This window comes from Chroicocephalus ridibundus, chromosome Z (assembly GCF_963924245.1).
Source record: "Chroicocephalus ridibundus chromosome Z, bChrRid1.1, whole genome shotgun sequence".
Classification (NCBI taxonomy): Eukaryota; Metazoa; Chordata; class Aves; order Charadriiformes; family Laridae; genus Chroicocephalus; species Chroicocephalus ridibundus.
Genome location: NC_086316.1, coordinates 32,737,797 through 32,752,968, shown reverse-complemented (window position 1 = coordinate 32,752,968; position 15,172 = coordinate 32,737,797). Strand labels below are relative to the sequence as shown.

General features: G+C 42.0%; 1 protein-coding gene across 12 annotated transcripts in view; it reads right to left on the bottom strand.

Annotated features, from left to right (window-relative positions):
- The window catches only part of NRG1 (neuregulin 1), a 477,064-nt gene that overhangs the window by 13,366 nt on the left and 448,526 nt on the right, over positions 1-15,172 (bottom strand). For 9 of the 12 annotated variants that reach the window (XM_063319577.1, XM_063319578.1, XM_063319580.1 and 6 more), the window contains 3 exons: positions 13,893-13,951; positions 7,644-7,667; positions 2,930-3,032 (listed from right to left, as the gene is read on the bottom strand). In XM_063319577.1, coding sequence (XP_063175647.1) covers positions 2,930-3,032; positions 7,644-7,667; positions 13,893-13,951 — 186 coding nt within the window. The remainder of the gene's footprint in view (positions 1-2,929; positions 3,033-7,643; positions 7,668-13,892; positions 13,952-15,172) is intronic. The other 3 variants (XM_063319573.1, XM_063319572.1, XM_063319570.1) reach the window with 2 other exon arrangements.

The following is a 15,172-nucleotide window of genomic DNA, read 5'->3' as shown; positions in this document are numbered from 1 at the left end:
GTGGCCTTGCCTCGGGGCTTGCTTGTGGCCACTGGAAAACATGGCGTGTGCCGTGATCTTTGTGATGTGGCAGCTATTTTTTTGTGGGATATGTCCCCTACCTAAACAGTGCACTCCAAATACATAAGCGTGTTAAAGGAGTGAAGGGTGCAGAGGAAGCCCTGGAAATCCAAAGTGGGTGAGTGTGTGAGGTATGCCTGAGCCTGCAGCCACCCTGGCAGCTCTGGAAGGTTTCGTTACAGCAACAACAGATTAACTCTGGAACCTAATGATTGCCAGGTAGATGCCAGGGCTCTCAATGCATTCAGGAGAAATATCCACCAACCACATGCACTAATGGCAGGGTCTCTGGCTGACTTGGATGCTTCCACTGTGCCCCGTCCTCAGCTGCTCCTTCCCCAGTTGCTAATCTTTCCAGCTCTCCTCAAGAGAGCTTTACAGGAGATCACTGCAAGCTGTCACTAACAAAACTTGCAGCATATGAAAACCTGGTGCTGTGAAGGCCATGCAGAATGCACTAAATAGAACACCAAAATAAATAACCAGGCAAAGAGCTGTTCAATTCCAGACTTAATTTATCAATATTCCCCAGTTTTGTCTGATTATACTGGAGAATTTCCACCGTCCTGCCACAGAATCCAGGGAAATGAAGGGAGGATGCAGGCTCCAACGCACTGCAGAGTGCATATGACCTTGGCTGTAGTAAGAACTAAAATACACACAATTCCCTAAGCTGTATGCAGAAGTGCAGATAGTTTTGGCAGGGTAGGACACTGTAAGATATAACCATTTTCAATCGTGTTTTGAACTCAAGGGGACTATTCCAAGCTTTCCAAAAAGGAGGGGGGAGGGAAAACTATAAATATGTTGAAGCTTGATAGCCAAGGAAGCTTAAAGACAAAGAAAACATGACTTGACACACTGCATTTTACATATTTTCTCTGTGTGTATGTGCCTGGATAGTGGAAGACATTTAATTTATGTCACTCCACATGAATGGTATAAGCAGACACGGCTGCCTTGGGAATGCTCCTGTCTCAGCAGGACACAGCCCCTGGTCCATGTGGGCTTTGTGTTTGGAGGATAACCAGGCATCATCTTAGGACACACAGGTGTTTAAGGTGGATGGAGAGTGCAGTGCCAGGAGATATCTGAGCAGCTACCCGAAGACCTGCCTGGGCTGAGAAGCAATGCAGACAAGGGTTTAACTTGATTTCATAGCACCCCTCCATGAGACCTTGGAGACCTTGGGAGCTGAACACAACCCAAGTCCCCTGACATGATAGAGAAAGTGGGTTCTAGAAAGAGTTTGAATTCATCACCTATGGGTCTGAGATCCTGGCACATAATGCCCAGGAATCTCTCCTGAGGAAACCGCATTACTTCCCACCCTCAGCAATCAATGCATTTGCATTTTGCATGCTTCCATGTGTGCTGTCTGTCCTCTAGCAAAAGGACACTAACTAAAAAAATAAATTACTCCAGGAAACTAAGAAGAAAGAATAATGGGAAAGCCAATGTGTACTTCACTTATTCTGAGAAGCCTTACCCTTAGTGTAAATGACTTGAAAATAAAGCACCTCTGAATTAAGACTCAGTGTCAGAAGATATTGCCTTAGTATTTGACCAGCAGTATCTCTTGTCAGGAGACCAAAAAATCTAAGCTATTACATTTTATTTAGTGTGTTCTCCTAACACCATTCCAGGACTTCCCCTGGTTTCTGGGTTTTCCCCTATTAGGAAGAAAGAGCATGGGGAAACATCTCACAGATAGCAGTCTGGCATCACTGCTGCCTTTGGAGGGCCATGAACTGGCAGCTCACTTTCACTCTCATCAGTTGTGTTTGAAAACATTTCACTCTTGGCTGGCAGTGATTGCTGATGTCTGGGACAAACTGTGACTAAGCATCCAGACCCATGATGGATTCTGGGGGTTCTTTGTATAGAAAACCATACTTCAGGACCCAGGACTACAGGGGATGTCCTGGCTGATTTTGATGAACTTTGGAGAAGGAAAGATATTGTTTAGCCTCCCTGGCTTGCCAGCTGTCATTTCTAAAAGCACTATTGATCTCATTCTATATTACTGCTTCAGTTGTTCCCCACTCGTTTCACAGGGTTGTAGGTGCGAGCAGCGTGTGTGTGGCTGGACTCTCACTGAGGGTGGTAAATGATTCCCCTTCTCCCTTTCTTTTAACACATCCATTATTGGTGGCGCTTACAAGGAAAGCCAACAATCCAACTGCCAATCAGTTCCTGCAACAGTAAATCAGGTTTATACCAATGTGGAAGATTTATGATATGGGTTTTCTGTGTTTTGGTGGGGAGATTTATAAGAGCAGCCAGAAGTTTGGGCAGCACAAATCCTGCTGATGTTCAGTGTAATTTATGGTCCAGAGTGCCTCATGCGTGTTTGAGAGTCACCCCCAGTAATTTACAGAGACCCACAGAATGCATTTAAGTGCCTGCTTTTGCACTGGGAGCACTTTCGTGTTCAGTTCTTTGGCCTTTGGTGTTTAGTAACTTTTAGCACCGTTAATCTTGCCTCAAGTACAAACAAACTAGGCTGATATGTAAAATTTACTGCTGGAGAGTAACATGACTCCAGTGTTGGGGTTTGTTCCTTTCCAGCTGGGGAAACCCAGCTGGAATGGGTGATAGACAAAGAATTGCAAGTCAGTGAAATTCGCTCGAGTCACATTTGGGTGAGAAACCTTTCAGATACCCATCTTATTTTTGCAGTGCTGATGGTCACGGAGACCTGCACCCAACTAGCTTGGACCAGAGCACCCTGGCCACAGGTTTGTCTCTTCAGTTCATCTCTGGAGAAACCCAGACACAACATTATGCTCAGAGGACTAGAAGCTACAGTTAGGTGGGAAGGCCCTGACCAACAACCACAGATATAAAAAAGAAGAGAAAAGTTTACTTGGTTTTGCAGTAGGCCACAACACACATGATGCCAACTACTAGAAGAGCAATGCAAATGCCAGTTATGGTCAGCACCCGTTTCTGGTACAGTTCCTCAGCTTCTAGAAAGGGACAAAAACAGAGAAGGTCACAACATGGAGGATGGCTAGGCAAGGAGCACACAGTCAACAGCTGGCATGCTACAAACGACTGCACAGATTTAAACAGCCACACCAAAACACAGCCACCACACTTCAGGCAAACTCATTATTGACTGCAGGGAGAACAGGACTATACCATAAGCTCTTAACACATTACTGGTGACGAGCTATCATCCATACGATTATAGTCAAAAGTAATCTTTTTTTTTTTTATTTGTTTAAGTCAACAGGAATAATATCTAAGAAACAACTTCACAATTGACAAATACTCAGCATTTTCTGGAAATAAAAATGCAATGCACTAAGGTAATAACATGAATTTGCAAATGCTTTGGAAGTTTTACTCTGCAAAGACAGCTGGAATGAAGGCCAATTTTACAGGCCTTAAAAGAAATTTATTTTCGTATTATCTTTTTGGATTGTTTTCATATCCAATGTCCCTCTGCCCCCATGTCAATTTATATCTCAGTTGTCTTTACAGGAGAGATTTCAAAATAACTTTCTGTATTTGAGACATAAGCTTGGCTTGTAATTATATTACCAATGGAAAGGAAGACAGATTTTGAGCTCTGGTCATAAAATTGAGACTCTTTCTCCAGTGCTCCTCCAAAAACACAGCAACATCAACAACCAGCAGTGCTTTGTATCAGAGAAATGCTGGGTTTCTACTTGTGTCTCTTTGTGTTGAACAAAGGAACTGCTCTATCTACAGTGGCAGCTTGCTCAGTGACAACAACTTGTTACCGATCTCGTTCATCAGAGATATTTCGCTATTGTAAAGACATTAGTAGCACTGGTAATGTTTGGGTTGGAGCTACCCATGCATTCCAGCCTCGCTCACGCTTGGCAGAGAGCATCGCTGCATGCTGTGCCGGGGAAACTTAATGTAAGGAGCGCTGAAACAGAGGCATGTTCTGTGCTGATGCTTTATGCATGAAGATTTGCATTCCTCCTTTTAGAAAAAAATAATGTGTGTCTAGCTTTTCTCAAGCCTTATTTTTGATTAAGCAGACAGTCCAGAAAACTTGCCCTGGAGGATCCATACTGGAAGGTGGCCTTAGGTCAGACTGCAATATTGACCACAGTCGGAATACCATCAGGTGATTAAAAATAAATGAATGAATAAAAGCCGTGCAGCTCTGCACTATCTTTGGGATAAATGCCAGCGTTATTCCTGCCAGAAGGGACTTAAATGAACATAAAAGGTCTGTGGGGCAATTCACCAGGAGGTACAGAGACACACAACAATCTCTCGCATGTGCCATGTGTCTCTGTCCAAGCTCAGGCACTTAAATGATGTGCTGTGAAAAATGCCATGACCGTTCAGGAGAAAATGCTCTCTACTGAAGAGGGAGTAGTTATTCTTCCAATGTGTTTCCTGGTCTTATCTAGTTTAGCTTTGAAGTTGCTGTGGGCAAATGGCAAATATTCCATGCAACAAACCACAAAGCAAAAAAGAAATCTTAATTTCTCTGATACAATGCACCTCACCATGGGATAAATTTATGATACAAGCCAAACCCACTATAAACCAAAACACCAGCAAACAGGTCATGAGCACTGTCAGACAAAATTAATAGCACTGATTATTAACAAGGGGGGAGGGGGTGGGGAAGAAGTGAGTTCGGTAAAACAAGGATGCTGCAAAAATGTATTAAAGAAAACAAAAATATAACTCCAAGAACAGAAAGTCAAAAAAGGGAAGGAAGAAAGGGCTGAAACTCCAAACCAAACAAGGACAAAGACAAAAAAAGGAAAGTGAAATATAGGGAAAGACAAGGTTAAAGGGTTGAGAAGTCAACTGCAGGCCTGGCACAGCATGCTTGATACTGGAAAAAACAGAGTGAAGAAAAGCTTGGGGACAAAACAAAAAGGTTGAAGCAGAGTGTGAAGGGATTTCTCATACAGCATAACTCCTCGCCTAGGCTAGTTAGTGGCACTTGATCCCCTTCCCAGTTTTGCCCCTTCTGAAAGCGCTTATTAGTTAGCCATGGAAATGGTGTATTACGAGGATGTCACAGGAAACAAGAGAATTGTGCTAAGCAATTTAGGGGCAAATTTGAAAGGCTTTGAATTATTCTTTTTTTTTTTTTTTTTTGTCATGCTGTCAGCTGTTAGCTTGTGAAAGCAAAATGAATTAGGACATTTCGACCCGTTTTTCTGGAAGAAAACGGAGAGGAGGGAGAAGATTAATTGACAGTGGAAATTCTTCTTGGCTGTTTATAGTGAGGGAAAAATTGCACTGACTCCAGAAGGTTTAATCCAGGCTGAGGGTGTTGCAAATGAGCCCGGCAGCTGGCCGGTGATGGCCTCGCTAAGGCTGCCAGTGGGTTGAGGCTTGTCGCTTGTGTGTTGGACGCTTCTGGGCTCCCACCCACTGGAGGGCAGGGAGGGGACAGCAAGGGACCAGGGCTGTGGGTGCATCCCTGAGCAACGCTCCTCACACCGGCACGTCTGTAGGACGTCTGTGGGACTGTAGGCCTTGAGAGGCATGGAGAGGTAAACCCCGGGGTCTGCTTTCATTGCCTTAATTCCCTCCCGTGCCCTTCCAAACGAGGCCCTTAGGATGATCCAGCTTGACATGGTGTGCATGAAGGGTGCCGCTGCCATGCCCTCCCTCAAGCCACGAAGGGAATGGCTGCCTGGGAAGGCACATGTCTCCTGGCATGTCCTGCCCAGCAAATCAGCAAGCTCCTGTGTAAATTTGGCCATACTCCTGGCTAACAGGGTCTTGCTGCCTGGGACACCAGAGGCCGACTGGGGGTTGCCCAGGTGTCCTGTGGGGGCTGCTACGGGCAGCAGGGGATGCTGGCAAGCCAGGACATGACTAGGGATCTGGGCCACCGCTCTGTAAGCAGCATGGTGCCTTGAGGACAAGCCTTGGCCTCTCTGTTTAAGGCCAGAAGAGTTTTGTGAAGCAGGGACCGAACTCCCACAGGGCACTTGCAGTTATACCGGGTATCGCCCCAAAACTGCCGTCTCTCTCTAAGGGGTGTTGACATTTACAGAGCCAGTTAATGATGCCCAACAAACAACATGTGCTGTGTTCACAGTGCTCATCAAACGAGCTTGAAAGAAATTAACAGCAGCCTTGGGGGAAAGTCCACAGAGGAATGTATGTGCAGTGAGAATTTAGAAAAGGTTTTAGCCTGTTAAGTATTAAAAATCGCTTGAATACATTTTTTTTCCCCTGCAGAATGCTAGGAAAATCAAATCAACATGAGACTTAAGCCAAGATATTAAATCCCTCTATGTGAAGCCTTTCGAACATGCACATTATGCACTTAATTTCACGTCACCATAATTTATACATAACTGATGATATATATGGTCTTAAATTTGCCCTGTTTTAAAGTTTTTCTTCTTACAGGTCTCTGGGGATTTTTAAAAGAATTTAATTCCAAGAGGTGGTTCCACTGATGTAATTTCATATATAAAGCAAAATTTGCAAGTCAGTTTTTTAATGGATTTTAATTTAATTCCTCGTATGCTAATGTAGCCATATATCTTCTTGTACGTATGAATGAGAATTAATATTATCTTGCGATAATGATAACAACAACAAGCTGGGTTGTGAGAGATTTTTAAAACCTGGACTTGTAATGGGTTTTCCACAGTTCACAGCTTAAACTAATGACATTTTGTAGGGGCATTTTTAATAAGATTATGAACTAAAACTGTGTGAAAAGCAACACTAGCTGCTGCTTCTCATTTGCCGACAATTTTGGGAGATTGCATACTAACACTGACCTGAATTTCAAGTTAGCCTATTCAAGAGATACATTATTTCTACTCCTGATTACTAAATGTTAGTCAGATAAATATAGTGTATTCATGAAGACAATTTATAAGACCTAGTTCTATTATATTTAAGCTTAAGTGTAAAAATAGTACCCACTGCCAATGTTCTCGCTTGAGTGCAGTATGAGTTTACTATTAGAAACATTTACTGTATGTGCTCACTTTAGAATCTGGAGTATAGCTGTAAACCTCTACTTAAGTTCCTGAAGAACTTTCAGTTCACTTCTAACTTACAGACCTAGAAATGAATGTGTATATGCATATCATTTACATATATGTATATGCATCTGATTTACATACCTAGCTGTGGGTTTAGACATAAAACTTTTCCTGGAAACCAGAGCTCAAAACTAAATTTGCAGAATTTTCTGTGGCTATAACAGCTTATCTTTTTTTTATAGACTGGTTAGTCATTTTGCTTAATGTTTGCAGTGTTTCCAAAATCTGGCAACCCTAGAAGAACTCAGCAAAAGCAAATGTCAAAACTAGTCAAAATTACACAGCAGAAAAATGAATGTACACTATGTTATGATTACTTCAGTAGTTCCTAGAACTCTTTAGGTCTGGAATATCCTATCACTATTACCATTTTAGTGAGCTGATCTCTGCTAACATTTTGACAAGGGTTGTTGTTATAGCTGTATGATCCCTTCTAAAGCACAAAGAAATTGGTTAGGAATTGAAAAGGGGAGGTGGAGAAAAAAAAATAAAAAGGGGTTTTATCTCTCAGGCTCTAAAATCTGCAGGCTAAAAGGAATGATTGGTCCATACCCATAAATTCAATCCCAAGATGCTCTGCCAATGCAGAAAGTTGACAAAAAAAGAAAGAAAAAGGAAAAAGTTTCAGAAAAGAGCAATACACTTTACTCAAAAATAAATCACATACGAGAATTACAGCTATTCTATGTCTGCACATGAAACAGGACAAGGGGCGAATGGCTATGTGGGCAGTGCTCAAGTGCACCTCTGTAAGCTACATGACCAGACCTTCTGCAAGGGTTACACACCAAAATACATATGGGGATCTGAACAGCCACAGTGGAAGGGAATGCAGCAGGAACCATTAACCCTTAAAGATCTTACTGAGATGAAGAGGGCTATGGCCTGGGGACGCCATGTGAAACAGCTGATAGTTTTCAGATGGGATGATGAGAGCACAGGGATGGCCTTCACCTGCAAATGGGTCATGCACTGCCCTCCCTTCTGGCCCTGCTCCTGTCCCGGGTATGTGGCTCCTTGCTTTTATGGGTTGCAACCTGGAGGTCACTGGGACTGTTTGCTCAGCAGTGGGGACCCTTCTCAGCTTTGCAAACTGACTGCAGCAGGGCTCTCATTTCTTGAAAATGAGGAGCCAGCCCCTATTCCCCTGCCTTTGGGCTGCACTGCCTCAGCAGAACCAGTGTCTGGCCAGCTGAATGCACCCTGGGGTGCACGGGCTGATGCCATTTACACGGATCACATGCCTAAATTATCACCCCCAGCCTACAGCAGCCGGGGGTGAGGAGGAAGACAAGTTTTTGCCCTGGCAGGAACCCTAGAAGACCCTTCCCAGGGGGCCAACACCGTAACCATGGCAGCTCTCACTTTGTCCTTGTGTGCTGTGAAATTTACATACAATCCTCTTTTTCTGACCAAACGGATTTTTTATGTAGTTTGTACATATTGGGAATGCCAATTCTTTCCCACTAATCAGTAACATTTTAAGGGTTAAGTAAGTTGGAATCCATCCAGGTATCTTCCTAAAGAGCCAGTATTACATGCCTGCATGAACACTGTTAACGATATACATTAGTTGCATAGAAAGCTTGGTTAACTCTTCAATAAAATGAATGACATGCCCATGCATATATATTGTTGTACTTATGCTTGCTTATAGGTAAGACACCTAGCCTGGATGTAATTTAATTTTACGGGAAGTCATTCATATCATGCAGTTTCTATTTGAATTAATTCAATGGGAAGCTGGTACTTAGAATGGGAATACATTCTGTCTGAAGGCCCTAACAAGAAAACATGCTGAAGAAACATGCATTGCTTATCCAAACCTAGATGCCATTTAGCTCTTATTTGTCTTTGGTATTCCTAGCTACATCCCCTAGACCTGATTAAAAGAAAGCAGAATATCCCAACACTTCTAATTTTATAAACAGGTCATTATTTTTGATCTTTGCCTATTTAACCCAGTATCGTTGCATGCTTTTTACATGCAATGTGCTCTCTATTGAATATTTGTCCAGGTGCTCTGTGAAGGCATACAATTATTTTTAAGAACTCAATTTTCATTCTGGATGTGATTTTTGTGGAGGCAGTATTGGAAGAAAAAATGTTTGGGAAGCAGTTCTTTTTCCAAACAGAGACTTACAACTACCTCTCCTTGGATATATTGTAGCATGGAGGGGTCCAGGGTCTAGAGAACAAGAGTATGATGCCAGGAAATGCTGGAACACTTCCTCCGAGACTGCATGCTGCGTTCATGAGCGGTGTGCTGCGGCTGCTGGGCACCCAAGATTTTGGGGTGGCTACTCTATAGAGTCAGGTAGGTGGGTGGGTAGTCTGGGGACATGGTGCTGCCCAGTGAAGGGTGAGCACAGTTGCAGGTTTGTGCGTAAACCTTGCACCTGACAAAGGAAGGACCCATTTGGATAAACTGCATGCAGCAGCTGAGGGGTCCAGGGAGTCCAGTTTCACCTCTGAAGTATCAAGGTGCCATGTTTCTTAAGTCATTATTTAGTTTTCTTACTAAATGTGTTCTCTTGGGTAATGAGAAATTCTAAAAAAGTTTCTTTTCATGGAATAAAATACCTCAAACTACTACAGAGCAGAACCCCTACCTGTTGGCCAACTCTGCTTGAGGAGCTGAGATTCTGTGTCTCTTTGTGAGGCTTAGGATCCAGTTTGGATCTTAAGTCTTGGTTCATTTCAGTGGTACTAAGGCTAAAAAATCAATTTGATCAACTTGAGATGTTAAGTTCTATGGCTCCTGTAAAAGTGTTGTCCTACAACTGATTCGAGTCTCAGGAGTGTAGAAAATGTCCTTTCTTAATTAGAGTGTTCTATCGTAGCAATTTTACCATTTAATGAGCATTAAGTGAGCAGTTTATAGCGAAAAGCTGTCTTCTTTAACCTTGAGCAGAAGACGGACAATGACATTTTTCAAATCTGTTTGTATCATTTAGGAGTCTTGATCTCAGCACATAAAGTGTGCACATTTAGAGTGCTGAAAGGCTTTAGAAAATGAAAATTTCAGGTAAGATTGTCTAGTACCACCTGAGAAATATATAGAAATAGAGTAATACTGAGCTAACAGAATTGCTGAAAAATGGACTTCTGAAGATCTGTAGTTTATGTGGAAGGACTGAAAAATTGAGGCCATTACAGAGCACCAGCAGTTTTGGTCATGCCTCTAGATTATCATAGCTTTACTCAACCCCTGCCCCCTTTAACCTGATGAGCCTGCCAGGCTCATCTTGACCATTTGAGGCAGGGCCTGTCATCTAACAGAAATTTCCCTTTGTCCCTCTTCATACTGTCCCTCTTGCTCACCAAGGATGGCAGAGCTGAAACAGACATGGTCTATACTGGTGTCCCATGCTGAAACACTTGCCTGCAGGAAGGCAGGGACCACATTCAATTCATGCCTGAGATGGCTCACAGCATGCCCCACAAGTTGTTCTGTATTTACAATGCATATATAACTCTTAACTAGTGAAGTAAGCAACTCCATTGGCCCTTTGGATGGTGTCCTTGGCCCATCTGGGATGTTTGGGAGGACAAGGAGTTTACCTGTGATTATGCTCTAAAGAAGTTTCCCCAACCTCATATTAAACCAAGGCTCCGTCAGTGTTTCTTATTCCAAGGATCTTTCTGCACAGTGTTGCTATAAGAGTTCTCATGCACAGCTACACAAAAATTAGGCAAAACTTTCAATGCTCATTCATTACTTTTATTTTCCTTCATTTGCCTTGCTTCCTTGCCTTCAAGGAAGTGAATGTGTGAACATTCAAATACAGCAAATATATCTGCATGTCTTTTTGCAATACTTTTTTTGACCACTGTCTGGTGTCTTATGGACCAATGGTGGACCACGACCGCCAGAGTCAGAACCATTGCAGCAAAAAGCCAGGATACTGTGGAATACACCTGGTAGCAGCTGTGCTCAAGGAAAGGACATCACAGAGTCTTCCAGCCAGACTCCAGAGATGGGCAAAACTAGCACTGTTTGTTCTTCAGTTTCCCTTGGTCTGCAGTGGTGGTAAGCACCACTTGAAGGGGAAAAATTGTGTAGCTGCAGTGCTGGAGGTAACTGTAGCAGTGGGGAATCTAACAGCCATCACTTCTCAGTCACAGCAGGTTGTCCTATGGTTTGGTGTGTTTGCAGAGCTGGAAGACAAGGGACAGTCAGCCTAAACATGTGCTTTCCAGTAGTCTCCCTCACATCCATTCCCAGTTATGCTCACACTTCCACTGACAGAAAGGAAAGGCTTTGGAAGAAAAAGGAAGAACTTTCTTAAAATGGAGATCAACCTAATTTCCTGCGTCCATTTTCAAGGCATTTGTAGTGCACCGTGATAACTGAATTCTCCAGGGCTAACCAAACCACTGTCAAGATAAGCCAGTTAGCCTTGCCCTCTGTTGCGACAGGGGGTTTCCAAAATGCTAAGCATCGGCCTTGTTTTGATAACTCTCATTCTAAGTCCCCTTTTTAATTGTATTCTCACCAGCCAAATACAGAGCCATAAGAGAGTAACAGCTCATCAGTAGGCACACTTGGTGTCGAACCCATTGACTCTTTCTTTCCAAATGAAGACAGACCCTTCTGAAAACACATAAAATTAGATAGCGCTGTACAGTTCACATGTACACTTTTGTTTCCTACTGGTACTTCTGCCATTTAACATCCCAACTTGCTCTGTACTTTGCAAAAGCTGCATCTATAGAGCTAAGTTAGTTACCTGCAACTCTTGGTGCAAAATATGAGCTTTACTTGAATGCCACATTTGCCCAAAGATAACTCTCATTCTAAGTCCCCTTTTTAATTGTATGCTCTGGTCTGCATTGTGTGTAATAATAAAAAAGTCATATAAATGCTTCCTCATTGATTTTATTTTTTCTTAAATATAAATGTACCTTGCTGGACCCTTGCCAAAAGTGTTATTTTAAGATTTGTAGCAGTTTAAGAAACCTGACGTTATGCTGCAGATGCATGGTAGGCAGAAGTGCGAGAATCTCATAGCCGTTGCCTGGGGCTCTCAGAGCAGCCCGAGGTAGGTAGTGGTGCCTACCACTCCTGCCAGTGCACTTCAAGGAGGGGAGGGCTGGACCAGCTTAAGTACTTACAGTTTAGCATAGCTCCTGTAGCAAGGCAGGGGCATCTATGCCTTTTCCATGGAGGGAACTTCAGAAAATCTCAGCCTGGTGTCTACTGCCCAAAGATTACTTTAAAAATCCCAACCAGGGTTAGGAAACTGAAAAGCTAACCCCTTTTTTTAAATTTTTTTTTTTAATGGGTAGTAAAATGAATTTCTTATCAACATACAAATCTTCCATAGTTTTCAGGGTGAATTCCATAGCAAACAATGGATCTTATATTTTTACACCACCTCTTTTTAAATTATTTGTCTAAGATATGAAAATCTTAATTGCACTTTTCACCACAATACACAGAAAAGGCCATTTACATCTAACATTTGGTAAACTTAAACACTGTAACAGCATAAAAATTTTCAAATCCATAATTACCAGAGGCATTTAAAAAATAACTCACACTAATAAGGCTTTTAAAAAAGGGCATAAAATACACACTTGAATGCTGGAAGGTCCGGTCTCCAGTCAGCACCCTTGAGATTTACATGGGCAGCATCCATGATGGGCAGTATGAATTATGTATGGACGTTTTTCATCCATCAGTATAAGAGAAAACCTATGCATCTCTTCAGGCTCCAAAATGTCCAGCACATGCTAACAGCTTTTTTGTGCTATATACTAATGGAAATTAAATTAAGCTAGCCTGTAGTCTCTGAAATCTTTCTGTGCTGGCAAGTGATCCATCAAAAAAATAGTTCCTATAATACTCGCTTAGATCATAGTACATGCTGATGCCAGCGACAATTAATTATGAAGAGTACACATGCATTAAAATGGAAGATCTAAGCAATTTTCTTATATGTTACCTTTGACTTTGCTATAGCCAATGGGAGAAAATAAATATTCGGTGTACTTTCTGTTTCCTCCCTGACAAGTCATAATAATTAACCCATCCCTCCATGACAAAGCTTACGAGATGTGTGACTGCAGTGCTGATTCTACCAGCAGTCTGACATAGACAGAGTCCTCTGTGTGTGTGTGTGTGTGTGGTACATTTCTTTGGCCAATTAATCTGGCTCTGAAATACTTGATCTCTTGCACCTGTTACCCACAAATAAATATGTCAGACCCCATTCTTTATGCTGTCTCTCCCCCTTTTCTTTTTCTTTTTGTGCTCTTTCTCCTGTAACTCGGACAATGAGGAGGAAGAACACTTTGATCCTGTTTGGCATGTGCTCATTAGAAACATCGTTAAGAATGTCAATTACCTTTAACTTGTAGGTCCAAATACAAATCTCATACGCAAGCAGAGGATTAGCTACCTGTCCCTTTGCTGGGGGAGTGCTGCCCTGCAGAGAGACTCATAAGCTTTTTGTGGCAAATAAAATGTGAGACTTTCAAAATGTCATTTTTGCACTTGTACTGCTGGATGTCAGTGGGGAGTCCGTATCACACCATTCAGTGTTAATTTCACAGCATTCCTAAGTCTTGCATTTCCACATAACCTCAATGCCAAACAATCCAGGAGAGTATTGCAATTGCTTTTTGTTATCATTTTCATGCAAAAGGCAGAGACAATCAATATTAGGCCTTAGGCAACAAATCTAGTTACAGATTAAAAAAAAAAAAAAATTGGAGGAAAGATGCAGCGACAAGAAAGCAGCACCGACTGAGCATGCTTCTACTGCGGCACAGACAGAAAGGTAGTGGACGTACTGTAGAAGCTGGCCATTACGTAGTTTTGGCAGCGATCACCAGTAAATTCATTTGGGCACCTGAGAGGAAAAACAAACAAAAAAAAATGGTAGAGAAAAAACAGAGAAAAGAGAAGAGGTGAATATATGCTAAGAAAGAAGCTCCTTCAGTGTGAACTGATAAGACTTGGTGAGTTCACTTTCAGAAACTGAATCTCGGTTTAGCATGTCAAAATGTCTCAATATGTTGAGAGCAACTCATTTGCTCTGTGAAAATGAAAAGAAATCCCCCCCTGAAAAACCAGCCAAAACCAAACCAATCCAGATCAGTGCGTTTCGAGATGTGAGACAGAAATTCAGCATTCCAAATTCCCAAATTGCTTTTAGGATGCACTTTCCACAAGGCAGCGAGGACACAAGATCTGTACATCACTCATCTCCGTAAGTTTGGTCTTTTAGGGTTGCACTTTACAAGAAAGCTGCCAGTGTATGCAATACAAATGCATCTGCGAACGGATGGAAAGATCAAAAATCACACAAATGAGAAACATTTTGGAGGTCAATGATGCCATGGTGTACAGATTTTATTTTAGAGAATCAGGTCATAAATTAGTGCGTAAAGAGGCCAGTTCCAGCTGAACTGTGAAAACACCAAGTACTATTGATTTTGTTGCTGTAGTTGGGGAAGAAAGCAAAGTTCAGATTATTTTAACATACTTTCTTGGTTTTGGATTTTCATGGGCAGAGTTTCAGTACATCTTGCTCCAGTGAATCCAGGTTGGCACCTAAAGGGCAAAAACGTGATAAGCAATAGTACACCAAAACTGCTGCACTAACAGACTGACATCTGCTGGCCTATGGAGATGGGAGTGCATTAAGTGACCTCCTGGTTAGGTGTTAGTGAAAAATGATCAGAAAAGGGGCAAGAAAGTGTAACCTTTCCAGAAGATAACACTTTGCAAAATTTACAGCAAAAATCCACCAGAGAAAAAAATCTAGGAAGTCTTTTTGTGGTCTGTTTTGAAAAAGAAAGAAGAATCAGGGCTAGCAAAAATGTGTATCAGTTTATCGTTTATTCCACCTCATAAAGGGACCAGATTGAGGTTTTTAAAATTTGCAATGCAGTGTATAACAGCAATTTACACTGTTGCTTTCACCAGTCACATAAAATCTATGAAAACACCATGATTTCCCTATTTCTTTTAATCACATGTTGTGTCTTCCAGTAATTTCCTTAGAAGGGGAATGGTTAAAACAGCAATCACAGAAAAGCCAAAAAAAAAAATCCAAAAAGGGAGAAGA